The sequence below is a fragment of the Phaethon lepturus genome, unplaced genomic scaffold (assembly GCF_000687285.1).
Source record: "Phaethon lepturus isolate BGI_N335 unplaced genomic scaffold, ASM68728v1 scaffold37397, whole genome shotgun sequence".
Lineage (NCBI taxonomy): Eukaryota > Metazoa > Chordata > Aves > Phaethontiformes > Phaethontidae > Phaethon > Phaethon lepturus.
In genome coordinates, this window is record NW_010551950.1 from 12,207 (window position 1) to 37,532 (window position 25,326).

At 36.8% G+C, this 25,326-nt stretch overlaps 1 protein-coding gene across 1 annotated transcript in view; it reads left to right on the forward strand.

Moving 5' to 3' along the window:
- Nucleotides 1-25,326, forward strand: part of LOC104623871 (threonine aspartase 1-like) — a gene marked incomplete at its 5' end in the record, with an annotated part of 51,693 nt that overhangs the window by 5,181 nt on the left and 21,186 nt on the right. Inside the window, 3 exon segments of the mRNA XM_010291078.1 lie at nt 1,899-2,018; nt 2,873-2,951; nt 19,014-19,124. Coding sequence (XP_010289380.1) covers nt 1,899-2,018; nt 2,873-2,951; nt 19,014-19,124 — 310 coding nt within the window.

The window sequence follows — 25,326 nt, forward strand, 5'->3', positions numbered from 1 at the left end:
GCATCAGCAATGATTATTCTGATCACAAAAACCCCTAAGCTTATATTACTGAGAAGGAATATACGTAATTCCTCTGCTTCAGTGATACAGATGTCTTTCAGAAGGTTGTGTGGGCCAGATTAAAAAAAAATGCTTCCCTTAGAAAAGGTTTCCAGCCTTCTAAGTTGCCCCATCTAAAAATAAAATAAACCAAAGCAGGCAAACTATACCACTGAATTGACAGCAAATACTGGTAGGAAATGGATCTTCTTTTAAAGGAAAAACTGGGGAAGAAAGTTTTCATGCAACATACACTTGTAAATATGCCTGTGGGTTTTTGATTAAAATATCTTTTAAAAAAACAGTAATATAGCTACTGAAGGCAAATATTTTATGCATGTGAGAGTTAAAGTGGAAGATGGATGGCAGATTGAGCAAATAGTTTTACAGACCCTGCAAAGAAGGCTACAAACATTTTTTCTTTGCTGTCAGATGATATGGAAAACATACTGATCCATACTGAGCCTCATCCTTCTAAAACATATTTCTGTTCATTATGGGAGTCTCAAGTGTTTGATTTAATATGAATTAAGATTGAACAGGTGGCCTTAATTCTGGCATTTCCTAACTTTGATGGGCTTGATTTTCATATCTGTAGTTGTCTATTAATCAAGTTTTTTTGTTGTGGGTATAATTTCCTTTGATAAAAGGGGGCAGGGAATGGATAACAAAACCTGCATCATATTAGTAGTTCTTCTCTATGTAGAAATCATAGGATCATACGAAAATTCATGTTGTGAAGAGCTTTATCCAGTCTGATCTTGAAAACCTCCAGGGATGGGGGCAAAGCCTGCTTTGCTGCTTAAGATCTTCTCAGTCCACTGAGTAGTCTTGTTCTAACTGGGTTAATAGTACCTGAATTACACTGTGGCTGGCAATTGTGGGAAATGTGAAGTACAGTTGCCTATGCGATGTTATGTATACTGCATGCTATGTCCCCTCAAAAGTGTGTGAAGTCAGAGTGCCTTGCCCTGGGTTCTGCAGAGAAGGGCATCTAGGACAAGCCGAAGCAGAGAGGGGAAAAGTTTCTCTTACAGTGACTGAACGTGGTGTATTAAGGAAGGGGGAAGGATGGAAAGATCCAAGGAGAGACAGCTGAAGTGTTCGTGAGACAGTAGGCAGAGAGCTTGCATCAGGAATGAATGCTGAAGGACCCCTACTCTTAGGGGAGCAAATCTGCCTCAGAAGCGGTGGAAGTAAGGATACTTTTCTAGTGACCCAGAGGAGTGAAGGTTGGTTTGTTTCAACTAGGAAGCCACTGAAGATTGCTGAACTGAGAACAAGTCTGGGAGAAAGAATCTGTCCTGGGAGAGATTTCTTCTCAAGGCTTGTGTTTATTGTCTCACTCAGAATATCAGAGTTTTGTCTTTACATGGTAAGCTGCTGCTTGTGGATTTATTTTTTTTTTTTTTAATTTTTATTTTTGAATCATACTTGGCTTTAAAGATCAGAGTCTCTGAAAATGTCACCTTGAAGCTTTTGGGAAAGGCCTTTTGATACGGCATATTTGGAATGATTTGCTGAATAATTTCTTAGTGGACAAGTGCCCACCACTAAAAAACCCAGCATTTTTGGCACTTTTGTGAGTAAAGGCAGGTAATCTAAGTGTTGGATGAGTCTTGAGATGTTTATTACCTTGTTGTTTCCAGAGAGGTTTTCTTCAGGTCCTGTCTGAGGCAAGAGAGCATTTTGGGAAGTATTATGGCAACACAATTGGTACGATATGCATGATAACAAATTCGTTTTGTTTATCGGCCTGTCACTTGGTTTTGTGCACGTTGGTTTGCACACTCCTAAGAAGTATAATCTGACTTTAATATACTATTTTTAGTAGTTGTTTCTGTTTGTGTATCCTTCAGGAGAATGACTCAGGAACATTGGATACAGTTGGTGCCGTTGTTGTTGACCAAGAAGGAAATGTTGCTGCTGCTGTTTCCAGTGGAGGTTTAGCACTAAAGCATCCTGGAAGAGTTGGTCAGGTAATTATACCTTTTCAGTTGGGAATGGTTGTTCAGCTAGTGTGACACTAAGCAAGAGCTGTGAAAGCAAACTTCTTTCACATTAAACTCTGAAGGCATTATCCCTGCCTTGGAATGCAAGTTTTGTTTTTAGTGTCATCAATCAGTTATAAAATATTGATAGGGAAGACACCTTTTGCCAGAGCTATTAATAAGTTAATTTCTTGGGTTTAAATACCTCCTTAATACCACAAATACTCTCTTAGATGCTTAGGGTGTTTTTAAACAAGATTTTCATCAATATTTAGGGAAGCTGTCCTAATTAATTTTTAAATGATCTTGTGAATTGGTAGAAGTGACAAAGGTATTGAAAGAATGCGTCAGATATAGGCATTCCTTATTTTTATGAGGTGAGGGAATTTTGAGGTGCATTAGAAATGTCACACTCCATAGAGCTGTATTTTTGGTTGACTTTTGCCACCGTCCTAAAAGCAGTTCTCCTTTGTAATGTGTTTAAGATTTTCTTTTAGAACAGCAGAGTGAAAGGGACTTTATATAATGGATTTATTTTGTCTTTTGATATCTGTACCCTCATTTTCTGTAAAGTTAGGTTAGAATACCATACATCTGTGATAATCACTCAGTTCTGAAGAATAGTAAAAGAAGATGTAGCAAAATGGATTGGAATTGCAATTTTGACTGTTGTGATTTTTTTATCTTTTGTACTAATGCTTGGATTTTTATTGGGTTTCTTTTTTGTTGTTGGTTTGGGGTTTTGGTTTTTGTGTTTTCTTTGTTGTTTTTTTTTTAAGGGAAAGGAACAAACAAAGAACCTTGTATACTTAAACTTCTGAAAGATGCACTTCTTTCCTTAGGCAGCTCTTTATGGTTGTGGCTGCTGGGCTGAAAATACAGGAGCTCATACCCCTTACTCCACTGCTGTGAGTACTTCAGGTATTTACTACTTTTATAAATATTTCAGAAAGTTGCTATCTTTCTCTGTTCTTAGTTTACATATTCCAAATAAAATATTTTTATGAATTAAAATATTAACGTTGTTTCCAGACTACATTCTACATGTGTATCATTTATTTACATATATATATGTATAAAAGTATATATATATATATGCCAGCTATATATGTCAGTACTGTCTTTAAATTCTTTAAATCCATTAATTAATCTCTGGTTGCTTTTATTGGCCTTTTTACTTAATTAACCACCATGTGAACTTCTATCCTGTACAAAAAATTTTTGTATTGCACTGAAAGGATGTACTGTATTTGTTATGTATTAAGGGACCTGTCTGCCTGTAAAGTGCTGTTATAAGCCCAATACTGTGTTAAACACAGAATGCCTCTGTGAATGGAAACCATCTCTAAGATAAGACTAAGATAATTAGAGGGTCCTTTAACATAAGAGGGTCCCTTGGATACAGAAATGCTACAGACAGTATTTTCCCCTCCAAAATATTTAATTACTATTTTAAATGAATATTTAAGCGAATTTGTTCTTCATCTCCCTTTTCCTCTCAAAAGGAAAGAGAAAAGGCAAAACCAAATTACTAGAATAAGTGTCTTGGAAAACGTTTATTCAGAAATTGTGAAAGTAATGTGAGGATTGAGGTGGCTTCTCTTCTGTTCTTTGGAAGTCTCGAGATCCTGGGCTCGCAAAAGTATTTTTTTCATTTGATGCCTATTGGACAGCTATCACACAGAGCTGTTCTATCAGTTGGCATGAAGATACTATTTGTAAAAACAAATTTGTCAACAGATCTACTAATTGTAACAGGGCTGAAGAAATAGTAAAAATTAGAAAAAAACCCAAAAACACCACCACAAAAAATCCCCAAAAGATAATTGGGAAGATAGGTCACACTGCAATGTAAGATTTGAGAATGTGAGCCGAGATGGTTTTAAATTGTCCAGAACAGACATTGAAAAGATAACTTGAAGTGTTATGTAATACCAGGTGAATATTGTAGAACACAAAAGCCTTAAGGTGAAGTTATGTGGGAGTTGCTTCTACTTTGCAACTCCCACATAAAAGCAGCTGAAAGGACTGCATTTCATCTTTTTTTTTTTTTATTTCCCTAGTTGTATGAACAGTCTCAAACAGAAAAACTAAGTGTTATACTTCTTCATAAAAGCTTATGTCAGGATGCAAAATTCATGGTTTGGACCACTGCTTAATGGTCAGAGTGATCAAAATTCAGTATAGGGAGAGATGAAAAAAATCTGCAGAGTTCAGATTTGGGTAGTGTAAACTACATCCTGTGAGTACTGCAGAGTTAGAGTCTTGTTGCAGAAATTGGGGGGGCGGGGCAAGGTAACAGGGTGTAGAACTAAAATTTGACAGAGGCAGAAGAGCATCAGAAATATCCTGTGTTGCTTTTGAAGTCATATACCTTTCTAATTTCCCCTATATTGAAGTCTGTCTCGCACTGTTGAAAATTTGTGTAGGTGTTCACCCTTATCACCCTTAAGTTCAATGTTAGTAACAGCAATGTCATTTTTAGTACTTATGCAAAGGAAGGTTCTACTGAATGCAGACGTGTCGGTAGATCTTTCTACTCAAGGAACACCATATTGACTTTAGTTTAATAAATGCTTACCTGTGTAAGCAGATATATTTAAATATTGCAGTATTGTGGACAATAATAATAAGTAAGTATAAGTCAAATATTAGAGACTGTTTGTGGAAAGGCTGAGGACACCTTTATCTAATTTTTTATAAACTGTTCTTTACAAAGTCAGCTGGATTTGAAGTCTATGCAAGTACTGGCAAGCATCCCGATACACTTAAAAGGAGATGTCTGGGTTTAATGATGGCCTTAAATAGAAACTTCCTTTCTTCTTGCTGGTACCAATTTTATATAGTGGTATATACTTCAATGTTATATTACTTATAACTATTGCACATATACATATATATGTATGTATATGTTTCTTTGGTTCAAATCTTCTAGCTTCCCTGACATTACATTAATACCAATCCCAGTTAATTGAAATAGACTGCTGGCGGTCTATGAGGCATGGCCATCTGTTTATTCAATGATTTGAAATTCAGACTAGTGGTGTTTAATTAAACTCTTGTTTCTGATTTTCCTTTAAAGCGTGCGTGTGTGTGTGTGTGTGTGAGAGAGAGGGAGATAGAAATGTTTACAGGAAGTGAGAACTCATCTGTAATCAATACCATTCTCTTTTCCATTTTCAGAAGCTCATAATGTTTTATTTTATAATGTAATTTATGTTTAGTGCAGTTTTGAAATATATTGATGCCTGAATCTTGTTTAAAATATGAGCATCCAACAATGTGAACCATGAAGTTAATTAAGGGGTAGAGGGATGGAATAATTAAATTATAGGAAAGGTTGAAAGAATGACACTTACAACTTGGCTGGATCACAACAGGAGATGGGAATGGGGGCATAAACATCTGCAAATATTCAAAAGGTGAAATTGCCAAGGCTAAGCAAGAAAATAATATGTTAACATACATCATTGTTGGATGAAATTTTTCAAAAATAAAGGTGCTGCCCAAACTCTAAGAAGATGCCTTGATTTGGAAAGCTCTAAGATTGACAGTGCTTCCTAAGTGAAGTCGTGTTGTCACTTGGTGTACCTGAAATCAGACTAGACTGTATTTGTAATAGTGATTATACCCCCCTCTTCTAGGGTGCTAATTTGTTTTTGTGTGGACATATATTTAAAAAAAAAGGCAACAAATGAAACTTGCATGTTATGTATAAATAAAAACTGTGTGTGCTTGTAAATTCAGTTCATGTTGCATTTTACACAGACATACACACTTCTATGTAAAAGCATTTAAAATATGTATATGAAATAACTGAAATTTACAATCAGTTTACATTTCCGTGGTTTTCACAATATAGCATTTTACTCTTTTAATTTTACATATCTCTTCATTTTAATCTGTCTTTAGGTGGTAAATCTGACACAAATTTATCCTAACATTTTCTACAGGGAATTTTTTGGGAATGTTGTATGGGGGAAGAGAAGAAGAAAGTTAGGCTTTGGTTGCTGTGTGTAGACTTTTAATATTTATTGTCAAATGACTTCACGGAATAGCTGATTCATCAAATTGCATTTGGAATTTAAAAAATCTTGAATTAAGAAACAAGTTTAACTATGTTTGCCTTAAAGCTTTGTTGAAAGTATGGCTCAAAATTATTAAGTATTAATATATGTTAAACCAAATAATTTTAACTTGAGGATTATTTGGGAAAGAAAGGATTTCACATTGGTGCTGGTTTAGACTTTTAAACTTCTCTAGTGATAACGGGTGATAAGAAATTCAAGCCTTGAGAGTTTGTTGTATCAGGCTCTATATTCAGTCTTGAAAAAGGATGTTCTTTGGTATTGGTTTCCTACAAACAATTTTCAAGGGCCAGGATTTGTAAACTATTTTGATTCCGTGCTAATGAAATTGCTTATCTCTTTGGGTTTTGGAGGCTCTGACCAGCAAGAGATTGAACAGGTTGGGGAGAACCTCTGGTGTGGGGAAAGGAGAGTCTGGAATAGTAATTAGAAGTATACAGAATACGAACTCCTGCACATTGAAATCCATGTGGAATTGGCAGGAATGTAAGAATGGGACACATTGGGTCACACCAGAGCTCCATATAGGTTGGTGTCCTGTTTCAGATAGAGGGTGTTTGCAGGTCTCCAAGGAAATGTCCGGGACTGGGAAAAGCACCTCCATTGTGTTACCCAAGCTTCTAGCAATTTGTGCTATTGAGACTTTATAAGCTGAAGATATCTTTGTTTTTAATAGGTTAGGATGACCTTCTCAAGATTTCTCGTTTCTTTTTGTACTTAGACCAGTTACTTAAATTTTGCTGGGAATGTTTTTCTTATTCAGTGATGGTTTACCTTTGTAGAAGCTTTCTTGGAAAAAGAAAAGTGTTGGTTTAAGTGCCACAGTTAGTAACATAGTTTTATTATTGAATTTTTATTAATTTTGTTCTAAAATCCTTCTGTTGAAGCTTCAATTTGAGACATATCTTTCAAAACCTGCCTCATAAAAAGTAGGGGGGGAGGTGTCACCATAGAAGCACTTCATTAAAAGTACTTCCAAATTCACATGGCTTTCTTTCAATGGTCGTGTATTATTAGAAGACATGCTTTTACATCTTGATCTTCTGTTGGCCCTGTGGATGCTGGCAGGCTTCCTGCTTTTGTGTGTTCAGGGAGGATTTGGTATTAGTCCTTATGCCTTTAGCAAGTTGTTTCTCAAATATTTTTGGCCATTTTTATCATGATTTTATACTGAATGTGCCAAAGGTGGTGGTTCTGAACTTGTTTGGGCATGACTTCAACTTTTTGAACTGTATTTTTTTACCTCTAACAGTCTCTTGGCCTTGTTGTTTAGCCACACTGTCTTTTGGTTTTATTTTTCTTGGCTTTTCAAAAGTTACTTCATGGTTTATAAAATACAGGATATTGTAAAACTCCTATTTTATGCCTATAGTTTAACTCGGGGTGGGACAACTGGAATCAAAAGATGAAGACTTTCTAAAGACAGGATGGGAGAGATGGTGGAACTTAGCAATGACTATGAACGTAAAGGGCCTTAAATGCAAGGTTTATTCTGTAACTCAGTCTAAAATTCAGTTTCTCTGGAAACAAGTAAAATCTTTATGATTTTTTGGTATCAATTTTTGGAGACATTTCAATATATGTACTCTGAATTATAGTAAAATTAATTTTTTTTTAAAATATGGTTGTGGTACTTTATTGGCAACTGAAGGATAAACATTACAGGAATTCTGTAAGTATCTCAAAACCAGTATTAAAATTCAAGGAAGTCAGAGAATGTTGCAGTTGCAGGTGTAGCTAAGATACCTGGGCAGCCTTAACTGCGATATCTAACAACATAATGCAAGTGCTATTCCATGGAAGAATGATGGTAGAGACTGAGTGAAAGCTCCTTAAATGAGATGAGCACTACCAGTGGCCTTTATTTGGTATAAATGTAAGTAACAGCTAAACTGGTTTTTGGATCAACATAGTGGAAGCCAAATCTTTGGTCTTTAAAAACTCATGCATGCGCACATTTGCACATGCACACAGGCACAAATAAAACAGCCTCCCCTTTAAGCACCCTAACCACCTCCCTGAAAAAGGAGGCCAAAACCACACTTGTAAGGCCACTTGGAACTCTTTAGAGAATATTTTTTGTTGGTGTATGAATGTAAACACAGGAAGATGGGTATTTGGAGTGAAAACATTCGTGAACAAAACCCAACCACAGGAGAAACAATAGTCTGTTTTTTGGCTGTACTTCAAGAAAAAAAAATCCCATTTTCTCCTGAACATAATAGGAATCAAAGACTTTATGTATATTCTTTTAATTCAAAACCATATCTAGTGTGACATTGAATCTTCTCCCCAGTTGGAATACCCATGATGATTGTGAATATTTGTCTACTAGCTGTGCCAGAAGCAATACTACTGGGGTAAGAGCCAGGCTGTGCTTTCCTGGGAGATAAGTTGAGAAGTAATAATTCTTTTTGGAGATACAAACCCTTAAATATAAAATATAAAGATAAATATGAAATTTACAGTATCAGCTAATGCAGGAGGCTTTGAAAATGCGACTGTAAATGGAATTTTTGAGTGGAAATGTAGAGGCTGAGAATGTGTTGCATTCCTTTTTACATCTTTACAACAGTAGGTAGTAGAAAGCATGCTTACCCATTCTTCGTGCATGGGTGGTGTGCTTTGTGTGTGTGTGTCAGCCAGTGAAGCCAGCAAACCTTTTCATACTGCATTTCTGAAGGTAGACAGAAGGTCTTGCATTATTTACAAAATGCATAATTCTGTACCAAAAAGCTGCAAAGCCTTCAGCTTTTACTAGAATCCATCTGAGGAGAATATTTGATACAAGAAAGGTACAGTGATGTGATGTCCTAGGGAGAATTTGAATGGGACCTAATTATGGTTTATAATCCTAAAGAAAAAGTAGTAGAATCTTTAAATATATTGAGGTCTTTTAGAAAAATTAAGCATGTTAACAAATATAACTGGGCTTCAGGACTGAGCCCAAAGTTATGTTTTGTTGAGAAAATAGCAAGGATATCAGATTTATGGACCCAAACTGAGGTGGAGGTGAGGAATCAGTCTGGGAAAGTCTTTCAGTGATGTCTTGCTCTTCTTCCCTGCCCAGAGTCTGTTCCTGACTGAATGAAAATCAGATACAGGTAACGGCAATGTATTGGGAATATGTACAGAGACATTTACACTTCACGTAAATAAGCAATATGTGCCTGACCCCCCTAACAATTTCTTGTGCTGGTGAATTCACCAAGATCCGAAAGGACTGGCTGTTAAGGTCAGTGGTCAAAAGCAGTGGCCTCTGTTCTCATAAAGACATTTTAGAGATTACATCAAAATACTTTAAAAGCTGTGTTGGATATACAAACATATATATGATGCACCATTCCATGAAGTGAAAAATAGCACATTTTGTATTGTGAAGAATCACAGAATTGTTTAGCTTGGAAGGAATCCCTGGAGATCATCTAGTTCAGCCCCCTGCTCAAGGAGGGTTTTTGAAATCCTTATCAATTAGGAAATAAGTTTAGACACTTTTCTTCTCCCTGCCTTATCCTGCTTGAACGTTTACTTTTTGTTCATATCCAGTCCATTGTGTGCCTCATGGGTGCTTTTGCTGGCAAAATGGAACAAGTAATGTGGAATAGGAAATGACACCTGTGGAGACATGGCTTGTGCTTTTTAAAGTTGGTTGTTGAGCTATGCCCTCAGCCAGCATTTCTGTCTCTCCTTACAGAAGCAACTGAACCGTAGATTCTTACTTGAAAACTCATTTTCAACAGGAACCACAGTGATGTGCAAATCTGTGGGGTAAATACTTTTTCAAGGAAGCTTTAATGCTAATAAATTGACTTGTAATGTAGGACTTTGGCTTTGTGATCCCCATGTGTTGAGGGCGGTAGTGGCTGCGCTGGAATCCAGTGACTGTCAATACTTGGGCAGGTGCCACTGAGTCTATGCTCCAAATGTCCAGAGGAATTTCACATGCAAATTTTGTATACTGTATAGATTGTTTGAAGTACAGTATGTGAGATAGGTCTTGCGGTACAGTTAATCTCAAGGTAGAAATATGTATTATCTATCAAAATCAGTCTGGTCCTGTAAGATGTGGGGAATAATAGGTAATTTAATGCACCACAGATGAAGCAGCTGCATATGGTGAAGAGTTATGTCATTGTTACACTGAACCAGAAAGTAGAGGAAGAAAGAGGTCTATCTCCAGACAAATCAGTATTTACCTCTGACGTGAATGCTTCTGTTAAGAGTTCAGGCTCTGTGTCCAGATGCCATTTGGAGGCATCGGTGCTGTAGCATGTGGTGTCTGAACTTACTACCACCACAAGGCTCTGTGTAGAGAGAGGAAGCAACAGGTAGAGATGATTTGTGGGTATGGCAGTGTTAAGTAGCAGTCAATTAAATGCGGTACCGGAGTGTTCAAAGCTGAGGGCTTTGTCCACAAAATAATCAGAATGGTTGTTTGAATTGCTGTCGGAAGGGTGGTTTTGAAGCAGAACTGGATGGGTGCAACAGAGTGCTTATCGCCTCTTGAAATTTTAATTGGACTTAATGTAACAATATATTGTAAGCATGAAGTTGCACGGGCTTTTCAGAAGTGGTGGTCTCCTGCAGAAGGCCCACGGCTCACAGTGGTGTGTTCATAAGCGAAGGCAGCAGCCAGCCGTGCAGCACCATCTCCTGTGGACACTGTTAGTCCTGTTCCCGTTTGCCATACCTTGCTCGAGTGGCTTGAACTGAGTGCAGGGTTACAGGGTGAAACGGAGACTGCAGCAAACTGAATTCTCTTTTTAAGTCTTAAACGTTTTTCTGTGGGAGAAGATGGTTGTATACATTTAGCTAGCTAACACACAAGCTACTATCTTATTTCCTTTCCTGTAAATTTTATATGACAAAAGTGATGTAGTTTGGAAAGGTGTAGTATTTTTACAAAGAGATCAATAGCAACGAAGCTTCTAATCAAGGCCTAGGCCAAAAGAAGTTTGCTTTTTCCTTTTCAGTTTAACGGAAATTAATCTTTCGAAATAGATTAAATGTCAAGAAGAATGTAAAACGCACATCCTTTTCAATGGAACTCCATTTTTTTTTCTTCATTCTAATCTCTCTTGGAGGTATATCTGAAATTCTTCTTTTCATGATAATTGAAACAAATAGCTTTTTTTCAATAGTTAAAATTATCCAGCATTTCCCGCTATTTAGAAGAGAAGGACTCATACTTTTGGCATAGCTTAACTCTTTAGCCTTTTTTTTTTTTGTCCTTCTCTGTAAAAAAGCTGGGTGAGTTGTTCTTTAGAGTGATTTTAGTTTATTTTGCCCATATAAAAAACTTAAAGATACAGAAAGTGTTTTCCTACCTTTCCTTAGAGAAGATGCTTTAGACATGGTTTGTCTGGATGTTGAATTTGTCTTCTGTTATCTTTGAAACCTACCCAAATTTACTGAAGTTACAACCTTTTGGAAAATTTCCATTTGCATATTCTTAGTAGGTGTTCATTAGTTTGGAAGTTAAATCATCTAAGAATTTTCTGTCTGCAACAAGAATGTGCTCCATTGATCTCTCTAGGATCAATGCTTTAGGAATTGGACAGGAGTTTGTCTGCAGGTGTTCTTCTTGGCAACAGGTCAGTAAGTTAAAGATTTTCCCTGCTAGTATGAATGCAAGATGCAGCAGCTGATAGGAGTATATAAAAAGCTAAGATTATGCAAGTTTAATTTAGTACTGTAGTGCATTATGCTAGACAGTAGCATTTTATGTCTTTTCAGAATTAGACTTTAAATTTTTATTTTAATTTGTAACTACCTGTATCAATATCTTACCAGCCAAATATTTACATTGTACTGTATTTTGTGTTTTAAAATCATTGGCTTGTAAATTTTTAATCAGCTCTTTCTAGAGATGCTGGTAATGGCAACCAGAGCTTACCAAAATACAGGTTTCACTGTGTTTCCATTAGGCATAACTAGAAGCTATGCAGGAAATAAAGCATAAATAGTAGGTTTTCTAACTTATTAACTGACACGTCTTTTCTAGGCACTACTATTTAACTGAAAATAACATCTTCAAAGTTGAAACAATTGAACAGGGCCAGGTTCAGACTTCTCTGTATGGAATAGATAATAAAATGCAGATAACCTGTAACTTCTATCTTGAGCTTCTGAAAAGAGAAGAGTCATACTTTGGCAGTGGAGTAAGCTAGATTAATCTTTCCGTTTGCGAATGAATGTGAGTAATGCAAGTTTCCATTTTGTACTCCTTTAAAATAAGTTCCAACACTTTGTGTTGAGGTACTGTGCATTTCAATAGCTAGACAGGCTCCGGCAGCTTGTCAAAGCTCCATAAGCTCTCTGCTTATGGCTTGCAGAAAGAAAGCTAGATTTTCATTTCTCCTTCCATTCAACAGGAGTCTCTTTCATGTCTGAAAATTGAAAACGCGTGTTTTTCAGTGTGGTGCATGGATGTGTGTGTGCCCTCTGGCACACCTGTTTCCAATTTCCTGACTTGAAAGCATCTCCCATCAAAAGAAGCAGAAAAACAATTTCTTTCTGACACGCTGCTCAGAGGCCCTTGCTTTGCAGAAGGTCTTCCTTTCACTTGCCATCTTGGTTCCATTGGTAGAACATTATAAGATGCAGAGCACGCATTGTATGGGATGTTCAGCTTATATTGTGCTGGGTTCTTTTCCCTCTTGTTGTGGTTATTTCAAGCATTAGAAATCTACTTGAGAAGTCACTATGCTGGGGAAAAAAAACCCAGTAATTTAATCCTTAGTTTCTTGCATGAAGCTCAAATTAAGGACCAAAGTCTATAGCAAGTTAAGGTTTGTATAACCTGTGAATTAAGCAGAGTATTAGTTACTGTTTGGTACAGAAAGTTGCATTAAAATGTAAGTGCTATAGCTGAGATTTCTTACCTCTTCTTCAAAATAGTATGCAGTGTGAAATAGTATCCAGTATAATAGCTGAAAATTAAAGGTGTTAACAACCTTAAAAAAACCCCAAACAATCAAACAATAAACTCACAAAAAAACCCTAGTAACTTGGTTGCTGTTGAAGTTCTGCATAGGCTAACTAGCAAATTACTGCAGAATAGAGCTGTTAACTATTACAGATCACTTAGGAAGGAAAAACACAAAATTTTAAGCTCTAGCTTAAGCGTTACTGGGCTGTCTTGTTTTCTCAGTTCAGCAACTGACACTTTCACAAACAGCATTTGGATTGTCTCTGTAGCTACTGGGTGCAGTATGGACCTATCAGGTGGTATGCCATTCAAGTACACTGGTTTCATTTACTGACAAGCTAAACAAAACTTTCAAAAAGACTTAGAGCTTAAAAACCATTATATGCATACAGCTAAACGGTACCTGAAATACGAAGACTGGGTCTGGCCCTACAGCATAATGGCTAGTGGTTCATATGCTCATAAAACTTGCTTTGCTAAGCTTTGCTCATTACTAATATGATCAGTTATACGTAGAAAACACTAAAAATGTGAATCATGGTATGTACTTCTATGTTGCTTTATGGACTATAATAAAAAATTCTTAAATCTTTAAATGGGTCAGTAAGGTGTACAGTTCACATTTATGCCTGCTAAGATATGCAGCCCTGGTACATTTTTTGTCTTGTGCATATGTTGACTTTCAGGTACTAAAGAGGTACTGGAATTATGAATGACAGTGGAAAAAATGTTGTCATTTGTCAGCATAGTAACAGGTTTCCATGATCAGCTTCTGTCTCACTCCTCTGCAAAAATGCATGTATCTCACTTGTACAGCATTGTACAATGTAACAGGTACTTTTGGTTTGGCTGATCAGCTTCATTAATCAGATATATCTGGTGCATGGAGCGTGGAGTGCAGGGACAACCACCTTGCTATGTCCGAAGATCAAAAAAAAGTCTGTTGAGGGCTTTGTGCTTTTCTATGCAATTTTGGGCTGAAATAGTAACTTGAGAGGACTACTGACACATATATAACTGTTAAGTTATAAAAGAATAAAAGAAGAAAAAGAGACTATGAGGGGGGAGGAAAAAAAAGGTTATAGATTCCCAGACTGTTCTTGTGGAGGTCTTGTATGAATCAACGAGGAGTGTCTGAATAGGAAAAGTGGTATTATTCTCAGAAATTACACACTTAAATACCCACAGAAGAGGAGGAAAGTAAGATTTCACTGGTGGTCAGCTTTGTACTTTGAAGGAAACACTGCATTAGAAACTGTACTATGGCATGATCCAAGATGATCTGTGTCTTTGAGAAAGAGTTCTGATGTTTTCTGTATGATCTCCAGGGGTTTTCTGTATGATCGCCAAGTGAGTTTCAGACAGGGCGAGAAACTTCTGGTGGAAGACAGATTTTGGTTTGGCTTGGGTTTGGGGTTTTTTTGGTGGACTTTGGTTCTTTGGTTTGCAGGGGTGGGGAGGGTGACGTTGGATTATGGTTCTCGCCAAACCTATTGTTTTGAATACAAAACATGTCATGACTGTTGAGCTTTATCATTCTTTGCCTTACCTCGTCGTAGGAGCCTGTTGCTGCCATGTGCCTCTGGAGCCTTTAGGAATCTGGTTTTTTTTATTTAAACTTATTTCCCTTAACCCAGGAGGCTGGAAACTTGCATCAAAATGCTAATCTTTATCTGTCTTTATCAAAACAGAATATCTGTTTCCTGTAGAAACATTGCTCACTTTGCTAGCAGAGATCCTAGAGGAGGGCGACTAATTGTACTTACTCCTGCAAACATGGACAACAACTAGTTCCAACAGTAGTATTTTTGTCAGTGGATGGGTTATGAGTAGGTGGCATGGTGTTTGCACAATACTACTGTTAGGAAAATAATTTCTTTACTATATGAAACAGTTATATCAGTGAGAAGCACTGATTTAACCCAGTAAATTTTTCTAGATAGTCATCTCCATTTGTGTCATTCTTGTGTGAAGGCTTATGGAAGTTTTGATCTGTCATTGCAAAGCCTTTGTCTCTGAGGTATAATGAGCTTCAGGTTACCAAGGAAGTCATCATCTTACCTGGGAAAAGATAATAAGATAATTTAAACTCTGTTTACAGGAAAGTAACTAAAACAGGTGTATTTGAGACTTTAATGAAGAATTGAAAAATTCTTATTAGGAGTCCCTGTTGGCTTGGTTTTAGTATTATTCAGTGAAAAAACCACAAAGTATAATAACACATGCAGTTAAATGTAGTGTGATGTGAGATAGTTAAGCAAATGAACCAGATCTACATTTTCATCAGCTTATGTGCGTGATTTTGAAGTGTGTTAAAGTAGCTTTGACTGTAGTTGCTGTCTTGAGTCATGTTAACTGTAACTTTTGCAGAAGTTGGCTAATAGTGGTGGTTAGATTACAAGTGAATAGAACTATAAATTTGAACCCACAACTTTGTATTGTAAGTTATAAATCAGGTTTCGATTACTGTAATTCTCTATACATTTGTTTTGTGTCTAGCCCTAGTATAATCTACAGTGTTTTCCCAGACTAGAGAGACATATAGGTCTGCTAAACCTGCAAGACAGTTCACACTCTAGTATTTGTTTCTAACTTGAGATAATAGGAAGGGCAGTTCTATTGGAATAATTAGGGTAATGCTTTTTCTCAGCCTTTATCTGGTCAAAGTATGTGAAACACTGCTTTATTATTTTTCTTGTTCAAAAATAGATGTTCCTACATCAAAAACTGCAGTAACAAATTCTTCTTTTCAAAATGGGGGGATTATTTTCCTTAGTTATCTGTCCCTGCAGATTGCTGGCATGTGATGTGTTGAAAGATTTTTACGTACACTGCCAGCAGCAGTCTGTAAGTTTGCTGCCTTATAGGTTGACATAAATATGACAAAAAGAAATGACTTTGTCTCTGGGGATGTAGAGATGTGTGATGTGTTAGTGGAATTGCAAGGCTGCTTTCCTTGTGGCTGATCCTGGATCACATCAGTGAGCTGCAGCTGTTCTTAACCCATATTAAGTTTTCTCTTTCTTAACTTTTTTTGTAGCAGACTTGATGTTATGGGAACTCTTCAATAAAGTCATTCTCTTGGGATAAATAACATTATACATCATGCTAAAAAATGGCTATTGTCTTTTTGATGCCAATTTAGGAATTACTTAAATTGTGAAGTAGTAACATCTGGTTTTATTACTTGATGCATAGGGGATGCATGGGCTCACTCTGATTTTTTGTGTCTCACTTGATTCACATTCTGTGTCCCATGCTTCTTACGTCACAGAGGTGTATAAAGGTTACATTTAAAGGTATTAAGTTCTTTTCAAGAAAAAAATCAACTTGCTAAGTTTTTGCTGGAGCAAATGCTTATTTAGTTTTATTTTTTACATCAAAGCTTTATAATGATTAAATTTTTGTGGTTTAAAAAAAGTGATAGCTGTGTTGTGATATGTAGGTAAAACGCATCTTGCAGTTTTTGCATGTTCTTCATACATTACTTTGTCTTGAGTAAATATTAGATGACTCTCAATTCTGTGGTGGACAAAAGGTTTCAAGCATGGAAGTAATGAGGCAAGGAATGGAGAGATCCTCCTGGTAAGCAGGTGTTGAGGACACTGTGTTGTGTGAGCCTCTTGAAGATAATATCCAAACCTGGACACTTTGCTCAGTAACTTGAGAGCTTGACAGTCTCAGTGAAAACACCTTTTTTTCTTGTGCTCTCAAGAACTGCCTCCCTTTGCTGTGTAATTGTTGTGGTATTTCAGCTCTTTTATTTTCCTCTAAATTTATAACTGGATTTTACTCAATCTGTTTGCTATACAAAGAATTTTTTTTGTCTTTCTGTTTTGCCAATTGTATGTAGATTCAGTGCCAAAGTATCCCGCTTCAAGGGGTACTTCCAAAGTACCTCCCGCATCAGGAGACACTGCCCATTAGAAGGAGCACATAGCTGAAGACCAAGGTGTCGTTTTGATGATTGAATATAGCAAGATTTTGGGACACGTGTACACAGTTTTTCTGCAATCTGGTCCCTGGGCTATTCTCTGAAATCTAATGCATCCATAACGCTCCATAGGGGTTTTTTGTTGGTTTTTTTTAGTCTTGGAAGTAGAGGGTGAGGGGTCGTCTTTTTTTTTTTTTTTCTTTCCTTCTGTGTTAGCAGTTTTTGAAGAACAGTGTTTGTAAACTCACTTTGCCTTTAAAGGGAAAGGTATAATTGTGTGACAAGTAACCAGAAAGAGATTCTTGGAGGAGGTTGCCATGTTAATTAGGGCTTAAAAGTGGTGGGAAGAAGAAGAAGCCGGTCTGTGAGTAGCTCCAAGACAGCACTAGACCTGCCAATGTGTGTTCATGCAATGTTGTGCCCAAACCAGTCAGCGCTCTAAACTCAGCATACTGGGAAGCATAGTGAGGAGAGACTCAGCAGGCTGCACTGGAGCCAATTTGGCTTGAGTTTATTTGTTAGTTCGTTCTTTGTGCCAGATCTAAGCTGGCTTCAGCCAGAGTCACTCAGTTTTCTCTGTTCTGGGCTTGTTAGTGCTTCCAGTAAAGTGAATGTTATCCATGGAGACTGAGCTGCCTTTGTCTGAAGCCAGCTTAGGTCTGGTGTCTTACCAGCTCCAGCTCTCTGCCGTGTCAAAGCAGCTAGATTGCTTCCAGCCATAAATTGTCTCTGGAAGCCACGTAGGTGTATTTATGTAGTTCTGCACCTGAGCTAATAAGTCCAACTGGATTATAGCTGACTTTTGTGTGGAACCAGCACAGTGCTTGCATCTTGTCATGGTTAATGAGAAATTTTCTAGAGATTTATACATATAATTGGGAATTGACTGTATTTTATTTCTCTATATATATTCTGGTTTCTAATGCAGTTTTAGGCCCTGATACACTCTGAAGTTACAAGTCTGATCAAACTGTAATCACCTAAATTTAGGTAATTAAAATCATTGTCATATTACATCTGATAAATCAGTTTTGTTTTTCCTTTTTTCCTAACTGGATAACACATTTCAGCTTAAGTGGTGCTTGGCTGTTTCTTCTGAAACCCCTTCTAGCTGTTTCATTTGCTTCCTTGCCATTGAGGAAAAACGTCAACAAATGGGAGGCATAGTAGTGTAATGACTTTTGTATGTATGCAGAAGGTATCACCAATGTTTTTCCCTATCCAAGAAAACTTTGACCAAGAAAACATGCACTGTACTGTTTGACCACAGCTGTATGTCCCAAAACACAGTACAGGAATGGAAAAGAGCATGGGAGAAGAACAGCAGGTGTGAAAGCGTTCCTAACGGAGTAAGAGTAGCACTGATGACCTGTTTGTCTTCAACAGGTTTCAGGGGATAGTTACAGAAAGCATTGAGGCAATAAGTGGTTGTTGGCTGGAGCTTTTTAGTTTCTTAAAGACAAACCTTTAAAAATTACAGGAATTTTTATTAGGAGTCCAATGAGCAGCCATCCAGTCCAAAAAGCATAGCTAAATTCACGTATTCCTTTGTTGACAAAAAACTCAATCAGATGGACTACATAGAAGATTACATCATGCCAAGTTACTGTGGTGCTCACTAAAGATGTTCTTGGTTTGAAGAGAGTTGCATCCAAGGATCATTCCTGTGAGAATGATTAGTAAATGAATTCTTTGATAGAGAATTGAAGGATCTGGATAAAGACGACAAGTCAGAGACAGTCTCGCTATTTCTTCTCACTATTTCTATTTCTTCTTTCTGTACTTAACCCTTTCTGGTTTATGACTTCGCACAGTAGAAATTTCAGGAAAGTTGTGGGGAAAAACTGCTGACATGCATGAATTTTCATGTGACTCAGTGTCACTGTCTTTAAAAAAACATGACAGACACCTGTCATATGCTTTTTTTTTTCCCTTGATTTTATTTGGCTGTGATGGTGTAAAATAATGACAAGAGTTTTTTCATAGCGATATCTATATTTTTACTATTCCCAATCTTAATATTTCTTTAGGTTGTGGAGAGCACCTTGTCCGAACCATACTGGCCAGAGAATGTTCATGTGCTTTGCAAACAGAAGATGCCCACCAAGCTCTCCTAGAGACTATGCAAAACAAGTTTATTGGTAAGTATATGGTGCTAATTGCCTGAACATTGCATGACATTGTTTAAAATCCCATTATCCTTATTAAATAAAATTCAGATGCTTATTTCTGTGCTTTCTGTTGAATCCTTATGTTGCAGTTGGCCTCAAAATTGGTGTTGTGTTACATCTAAAGAATGTTAAATCAAACTGCAGAATAATATTTTAGGAAATCTAAAGGAAAACCCTTGGAAATATCTGAGTTGTTATGTGAGTCATAGAATACCTGGAGAGATGTGAAGAAAGAATTTCCTGCCTGAATCACTGCCTCTGGCGTGCAATTGCATACTTTAGAATTCGTGGTTTAGGAGTATTAATAAAAATTATTCATGTTAACCCTTTTAAATATAATAGACGTCAAAACCACTGCATGTTCTAATCAAATGCTTTGGGCAGACAGATTCTGGTTTGCTATTTACATTATGAAATTAATTTCTTGAGAAAGTGAAGTAGACTTCATTGAAAGCTATTGTAGGGCAAAACCAATTTTTTTCCGTGATTTGAGAGGATTACACATGACCTGTTTAATGATATCTGTTTAAATTTTTGGGAATATAGATATTATTTTCTTTCTTCAACTCATAACCAAAATATTAATGTATAAATTTAAAATATCTCTACGTATGTGAACTTTTGAAGATAGCGTAGATTCCAGTGAGGCTTCTGGCATATGTATTGACTTGCATTACCTTTGTAGCCCTTAATATTTTTTGAAGCTTTAGTATCCACAGACAATTTTGACCTTCAAAATTTCGTGTGGACAAGACAACATAACACTTCTTGTACACTGTGTTGCCAAAGTTCATTTTTATAGCATTTTAATTAGAACTGAAAGAAGGACATATGCATACCTTTCTGGGACCCAGGAACCATTGTCCTTGGTCTTGGCAAGAAATGTGTTGCAATTTCTTTTATTTTTGTTTATAATGTTGAATCCATATTAAACTCTGCTTCTGACAACATGACATTTGACTGTAATTCGCATTGGAAGGCTGCACTTGATAATTTATTGGGGAAATCAGACTAAAACCAACAAAACAGGGGAAAGTGAAAAGAAGGAGAGACATTATCAGATTAATGCTTGTCATGACATACAAATTTCAAGAGAAGTGTTTTATAATTCCTTTTTAAAGTTTTGTGTTTTAATTGGTGATGGGTCACATTTGTATTTTCAGAAACTTATCACTGCAGGTTTTTATTATCTGACAGTAGGGATGTATATTACCTTCTCAGTGGTACTTCGGGGCAGTGTTGAAATGGGGGGGGGGGGGGGGGCGGGGGGAAGAAAGAAAAAGTAAGATACAGACACCTTTTTTGTGTACGTGAAGTGCTTGAATTCCATGTCTTGACTAGAAAATGTAAAATCTAGTTTGTCCTCAGCTCTCCTATGAATGAAGGCTAATTGAGAAAACCTGAAAATCCAGACACATCTTGCTCTTTATGCATGACATTGTACTAAGATTGTAACCAGTAGTGTAATTTTGGGCAATCTTGGCAATTCTGAAGATGGAATGCAAAGTTACGTCTTGCTAATGTAGTGCAACAAGTGTAAAAATGCATTACACTTAAAACATTTGGTTTATACTGAATAGGGTTTTTTTCCTATAAATTTTCAGGGATGTTGATGTGCTAGTTGATAGCTCAGAATGTATGGTATGATGCAGGGTTTTTGGCTGGTGTGGAACAATAGGATAAAACGGGCTAATAGCCTACTTGCTGATGGCATGGATTCTTTCCTTGCTACTCTTTCTAAAAGCCCTGTTTTGTGGTCATGTCAAACTTCTGCCAGGATTTAAATGGACCAAGGCCAAAAAAACCCCAACAAACCTTTAACAAAGCAGAGCTAGAATGTTTTGTCAGAAGTCAAAATGTGCATTACTTGTATTGGAGGGGTGAACAGCTGATTTTGGCAGTTGCCATCAGATTGGTGCTTCCTGTTTACAGAACTCTCCAAGTCTCCACAAAGCCCTGGGAATTCTTCCAGCTAGGGAATGCCTGGCTTAAACAGTAAGTGCTGTTTAAACAGCAGGTGATGAGCAAACTAATGGCAGATGTGCCTCTCATCCTTTCTCAGAGCCAGCTTACTATGGATAATGCACAATTGATGGTTGAATCGGAGGTGAGAGAAATTAAATTTAGATTTTAATTATTTTTTTGTAAATCAAATGGGCTTGATTAGTCCAAGAGCACTAAAGGCTTGGTACATGGTCGAAGAATGGTGTTCTGTAAACACAAATACCTTCCAAGCAGAAGAACAGAGGATTTTGTTACTCATCATTCCTTTCAAGTGTGGCCAATTTTGTGGAATGTAGATTTAAGAGTAAATGTTTGTGTCATCTCACTGGCGGGAAATCTGCACTTGTAACAATGGCAATGCTAAGAATTGTGCTTTAAAGCTTCTTATAAAGTATTAGAAAATAATGAGCTGAAAGACATAGTTGGAACCTGGTATTTGTTCTTCCCTTAGCGGAAATATGTTTCTCTAGTCTTGTATTTTTAAAGTTGCGCTTCAGTTCACAAATGAGCAGTGTCTGCAGAAAGGTAATAGCAGAAGTGTAACACTCTCGTTTTGAAATTTTGTGTCAAATACCTCTCTTGGGAGCAGGAGTTTGGACGGTTAGGAATCATAGAATATGAATTTCCCAATTATGTGTTATGCTTGTTGGGGGGGAAAAAAGCCTCATACTTAAACAGTTACAAGACTGCCAGTGTCTGTCATTGCACAGTGTTATTGCTACTTTATATTTTGGCGCTGTATCACTCTAAGCTTTGTAGTATCCTTTGTGGTTTTATGGCAGAGGAAGGATGCTATGAAAGCATTATTATGTCTTCCTCATGACACAGAGGAAAAGATCTGAGAAGAGAATGAAGTGATCCTGAGGTTTCATATGACCTACTTCATCCACTGGAAGTTTATGATTTCACAACTTTGCATTTGATGGTAGACAGAATGGAACAGGCCTGTTTGTTACCTTACAATAAAAGCAGATGAAAAACTAACACAACATGGTAATCGTACACAAGGGTTTGCCTAGATCCTGACTGTGCTGCTTCTTACCGAAAGCATTGGTATTTTACTGGACAGCGGTATCCTTTGTTATTTAATTTCTTAAAAGCTGACGGGTAAAGTTTGAAAGTACAGATCCTTTTCCTTGTAGCTTCTTTAAAAACTCTGAACAGATGTTTTAAATTACTTATCATAAAATATAAAGATCCCTGGTTTCAGACAGCTTGTGCTTAAACATTTAACGAACAATGGTGCATGAAATTAAAAGCAGGCTTAATTTAGTGCTTATATATTCCGCTAATGTTTATTTAAATTGTTAGCTTGAAGTCTAGCGGGTTACGTAGCAGAAGCAGAGTGCCAAACAGCTTCACTTTAAACATGTTCCGTACAAGTTGGCAAAATCAAATGGCATAGGTGAGCTATGGATTATTGACCTGAATTTCACTGACACTAGAGCATGAGAAGGTTTAGAACTGTTTAGCCACTCTCCATTAAAACCGGGGGATGCTAAAGCTCTTAATTGGTTGCACCATGCCACAGTCAGTCTTTAGACCAAAGTTCTGAAGACTTTGAAAGCTAATGTAAACAATGAAGCTGGTATGGTTTCTCTACTATGGAAAAGTATGAATGTAAAACATCTGATGAACAGCTGGTTAGTCCTTCAGCTGTGTAAGTGTAAATAAAACACTTCTTTTACAGTTTAGTATTGAATCTGTGCTAGAATGGATCTCTCCAGTAGCTACAAATGGGAAAAAAGCACAGGATCAGAAATGGACAGGTCTTACCAATTGCATGCTCTGGAGGAAGCAGTCTTCATCATGGGAGTAGTTTAATTTACAAGAGACGTAGAAGAAAAAATGTTCTTCACTTGGAGCTGTAGTTCCTCCAGAGCAAGACTGAATGTTGAGGCCATTATTTGCCTTAACATGTGTGAAATCTGTATGCTCTGTCCCTGGGCTGAGCCTGAACCGAAGTCTTGGTGTTCAGTTGTGGTTGCTCTTGCAGAACTTGATGAGATAAGTGAATGTGGAGCTGCTATTAAGATAAGTTTGCTTATTTTTAAGAGACTGTTACTACAGATTAATGATGTACAAATTATATAAATAAAAACTTGATAACGCTCTCCGTATGTTAGATAGCAGTAACAGAATAATTGAGTTTTCAGGGAGGGAAATGCGTATTGTAAAATACAATTTTGTGGCTGGGGAGGTGAGGATTAAACCAAAACTATTGAAAGATATTTTTTGTTTGTGTTTTTCTACTCCTTTTCTCTGGTGTGGCCAGTCAGTGCTAACATTATTAGTTAATGCTGTAGCTGAAGTTTTGCTTTGGATTCTTCATGCCAAATTCTTCAGTGTTATGCCAGCATAACTGGAAAGGAACGATGAGTTTCATGAGACTTAAAACGGTATTAAAAGCCCCAGGTTTTTGTAGTTCTGTCAAAGATTTAGGTCAAAGATTTGTCTAGCAATTCTACTTTATTGCAGTAATAAAATTATTTTTAGCTAGTAGGCATATTTTATTTTTACTGAATTTTTAATTGTACAGCAAGATCTATCATTCTTAAGAGTACAGAGAGAGCAAAAATGATGTAGGAGTGTAGGAGCCAGATTACTTTTTCCTTCCAATGAGAAGCCATTATGATTTTAATACACATGGCCTTATTTCAGTTGCACCTTTTCTCTTTCTGCTTAAATACTAATTAAATATAATGTATATGAAAATATGCCATTACTTACTTGGTTATTTTTTACAGCAGTCTGCACTGTTACTTCTTTTTTTCTCAGGGGCTTGGCTGTAACAAAATTTTTAGAACTAAATTAATGAAATATGTTCCTAACTTTTGAATTCACAGTGTTTTGAGAACACTGAAATTAATTCCTTTGTACAGTGCATGGTTTCTGTTTAGAAGTATAATAGTAGTTTTGTACCCTTATTTTTGCAGACTTAATAATGGATGCATAGTGTTCAGCTGTCTAGAATCTTGCTTAACATAGACCTACTCATTTGCACTGTATTGCTATGTTAAGATACACTCTTTAGCGTAATTGTAATCCTCAGTAATAAGTCTGCATATCCAGAAATATTTATGTTTTTAAAAATATTAATATAGTTGAATCCCTCTTTTAACTTTTTAAAAATTGCTTTAATTGGAAAATAAAATACATTCTTTGTTTTAAAGAATGTGCTGTTCAGTGTGTATTTAATTTGGCTTGAGTCTGATTTTTAAGGGAGAAGAAACAGTCTCTCTGAATTTACTGTAGTGTAGAATACTGTAATGTTATTACTGTAGGCAACTGTTTTTTACTGCCACTATTTAGAGGTTGACTCCCCACAACTTAGCCGGAGCAGTGAGACAGACACACATTCCTTATTGTTGCTGATTTTTGCACTGAGATGGTTCAGCTGAAATTGCTGGTGAAAGCAATTGGAATGGATGAGGGAGCAGTCACACAATTTGCTTCAGATGGCTCTGTGGATGGCAACCTCCAGTGGAAGTGAAGGAAAATATATGACCTGTGGAAGTGGTGTGGGTGAAAAGATCATGAACCATTGCAGGGGTCTTGCAAGTGGCTGTGTCTTCACTTGCTGTTTGTGTCTGGAGGTGAGAAGGGCTATGTTCTTGTTTCAGACTTCTTTTTTTTTCCCTTTCCAGAATAATGTTCAGTCTGCAGCTGATGGTAAAATGGTGTAGAAGATTAAAATTTGGATGTGGATCGTGCTTTAAAAAAAAAAAATAAGAAAAATCTTCAGTAGCTCAGCTGAAAATACTGAATCTCAATAATTTCTTGAGTGCCACTGTATTTTGGCTCAGTCTCTGTTGCTACAACTCCAAAACATGGCTGGCTGCAACAAGAAAGCCAACATAATCCCATTGTTTCCATTGTTGCGTTGTAGTATATTGCTCAAGGTGCTGCAAATGAGAACAGCCTGTAGGTTCTGGGTTTTGATGTTGTGCACCATTGGGCAAGTAGCGCTGTGTTTCTATCTGTAGGAGAGAGATAACGCATCCTTGTCTTCCTTGCTTTGCTTGCATAATAAACTTTTAAGATGTTCCCTGGTTTACTACTCCATTCAAATTACCCACTACAAGTCACTCTAAGCCATTTTACTCGTCTGTGTATCACCCTAGTACTACAGTTATGGTTGATTCTTAGAAAGTTAGTGCAGTAACTA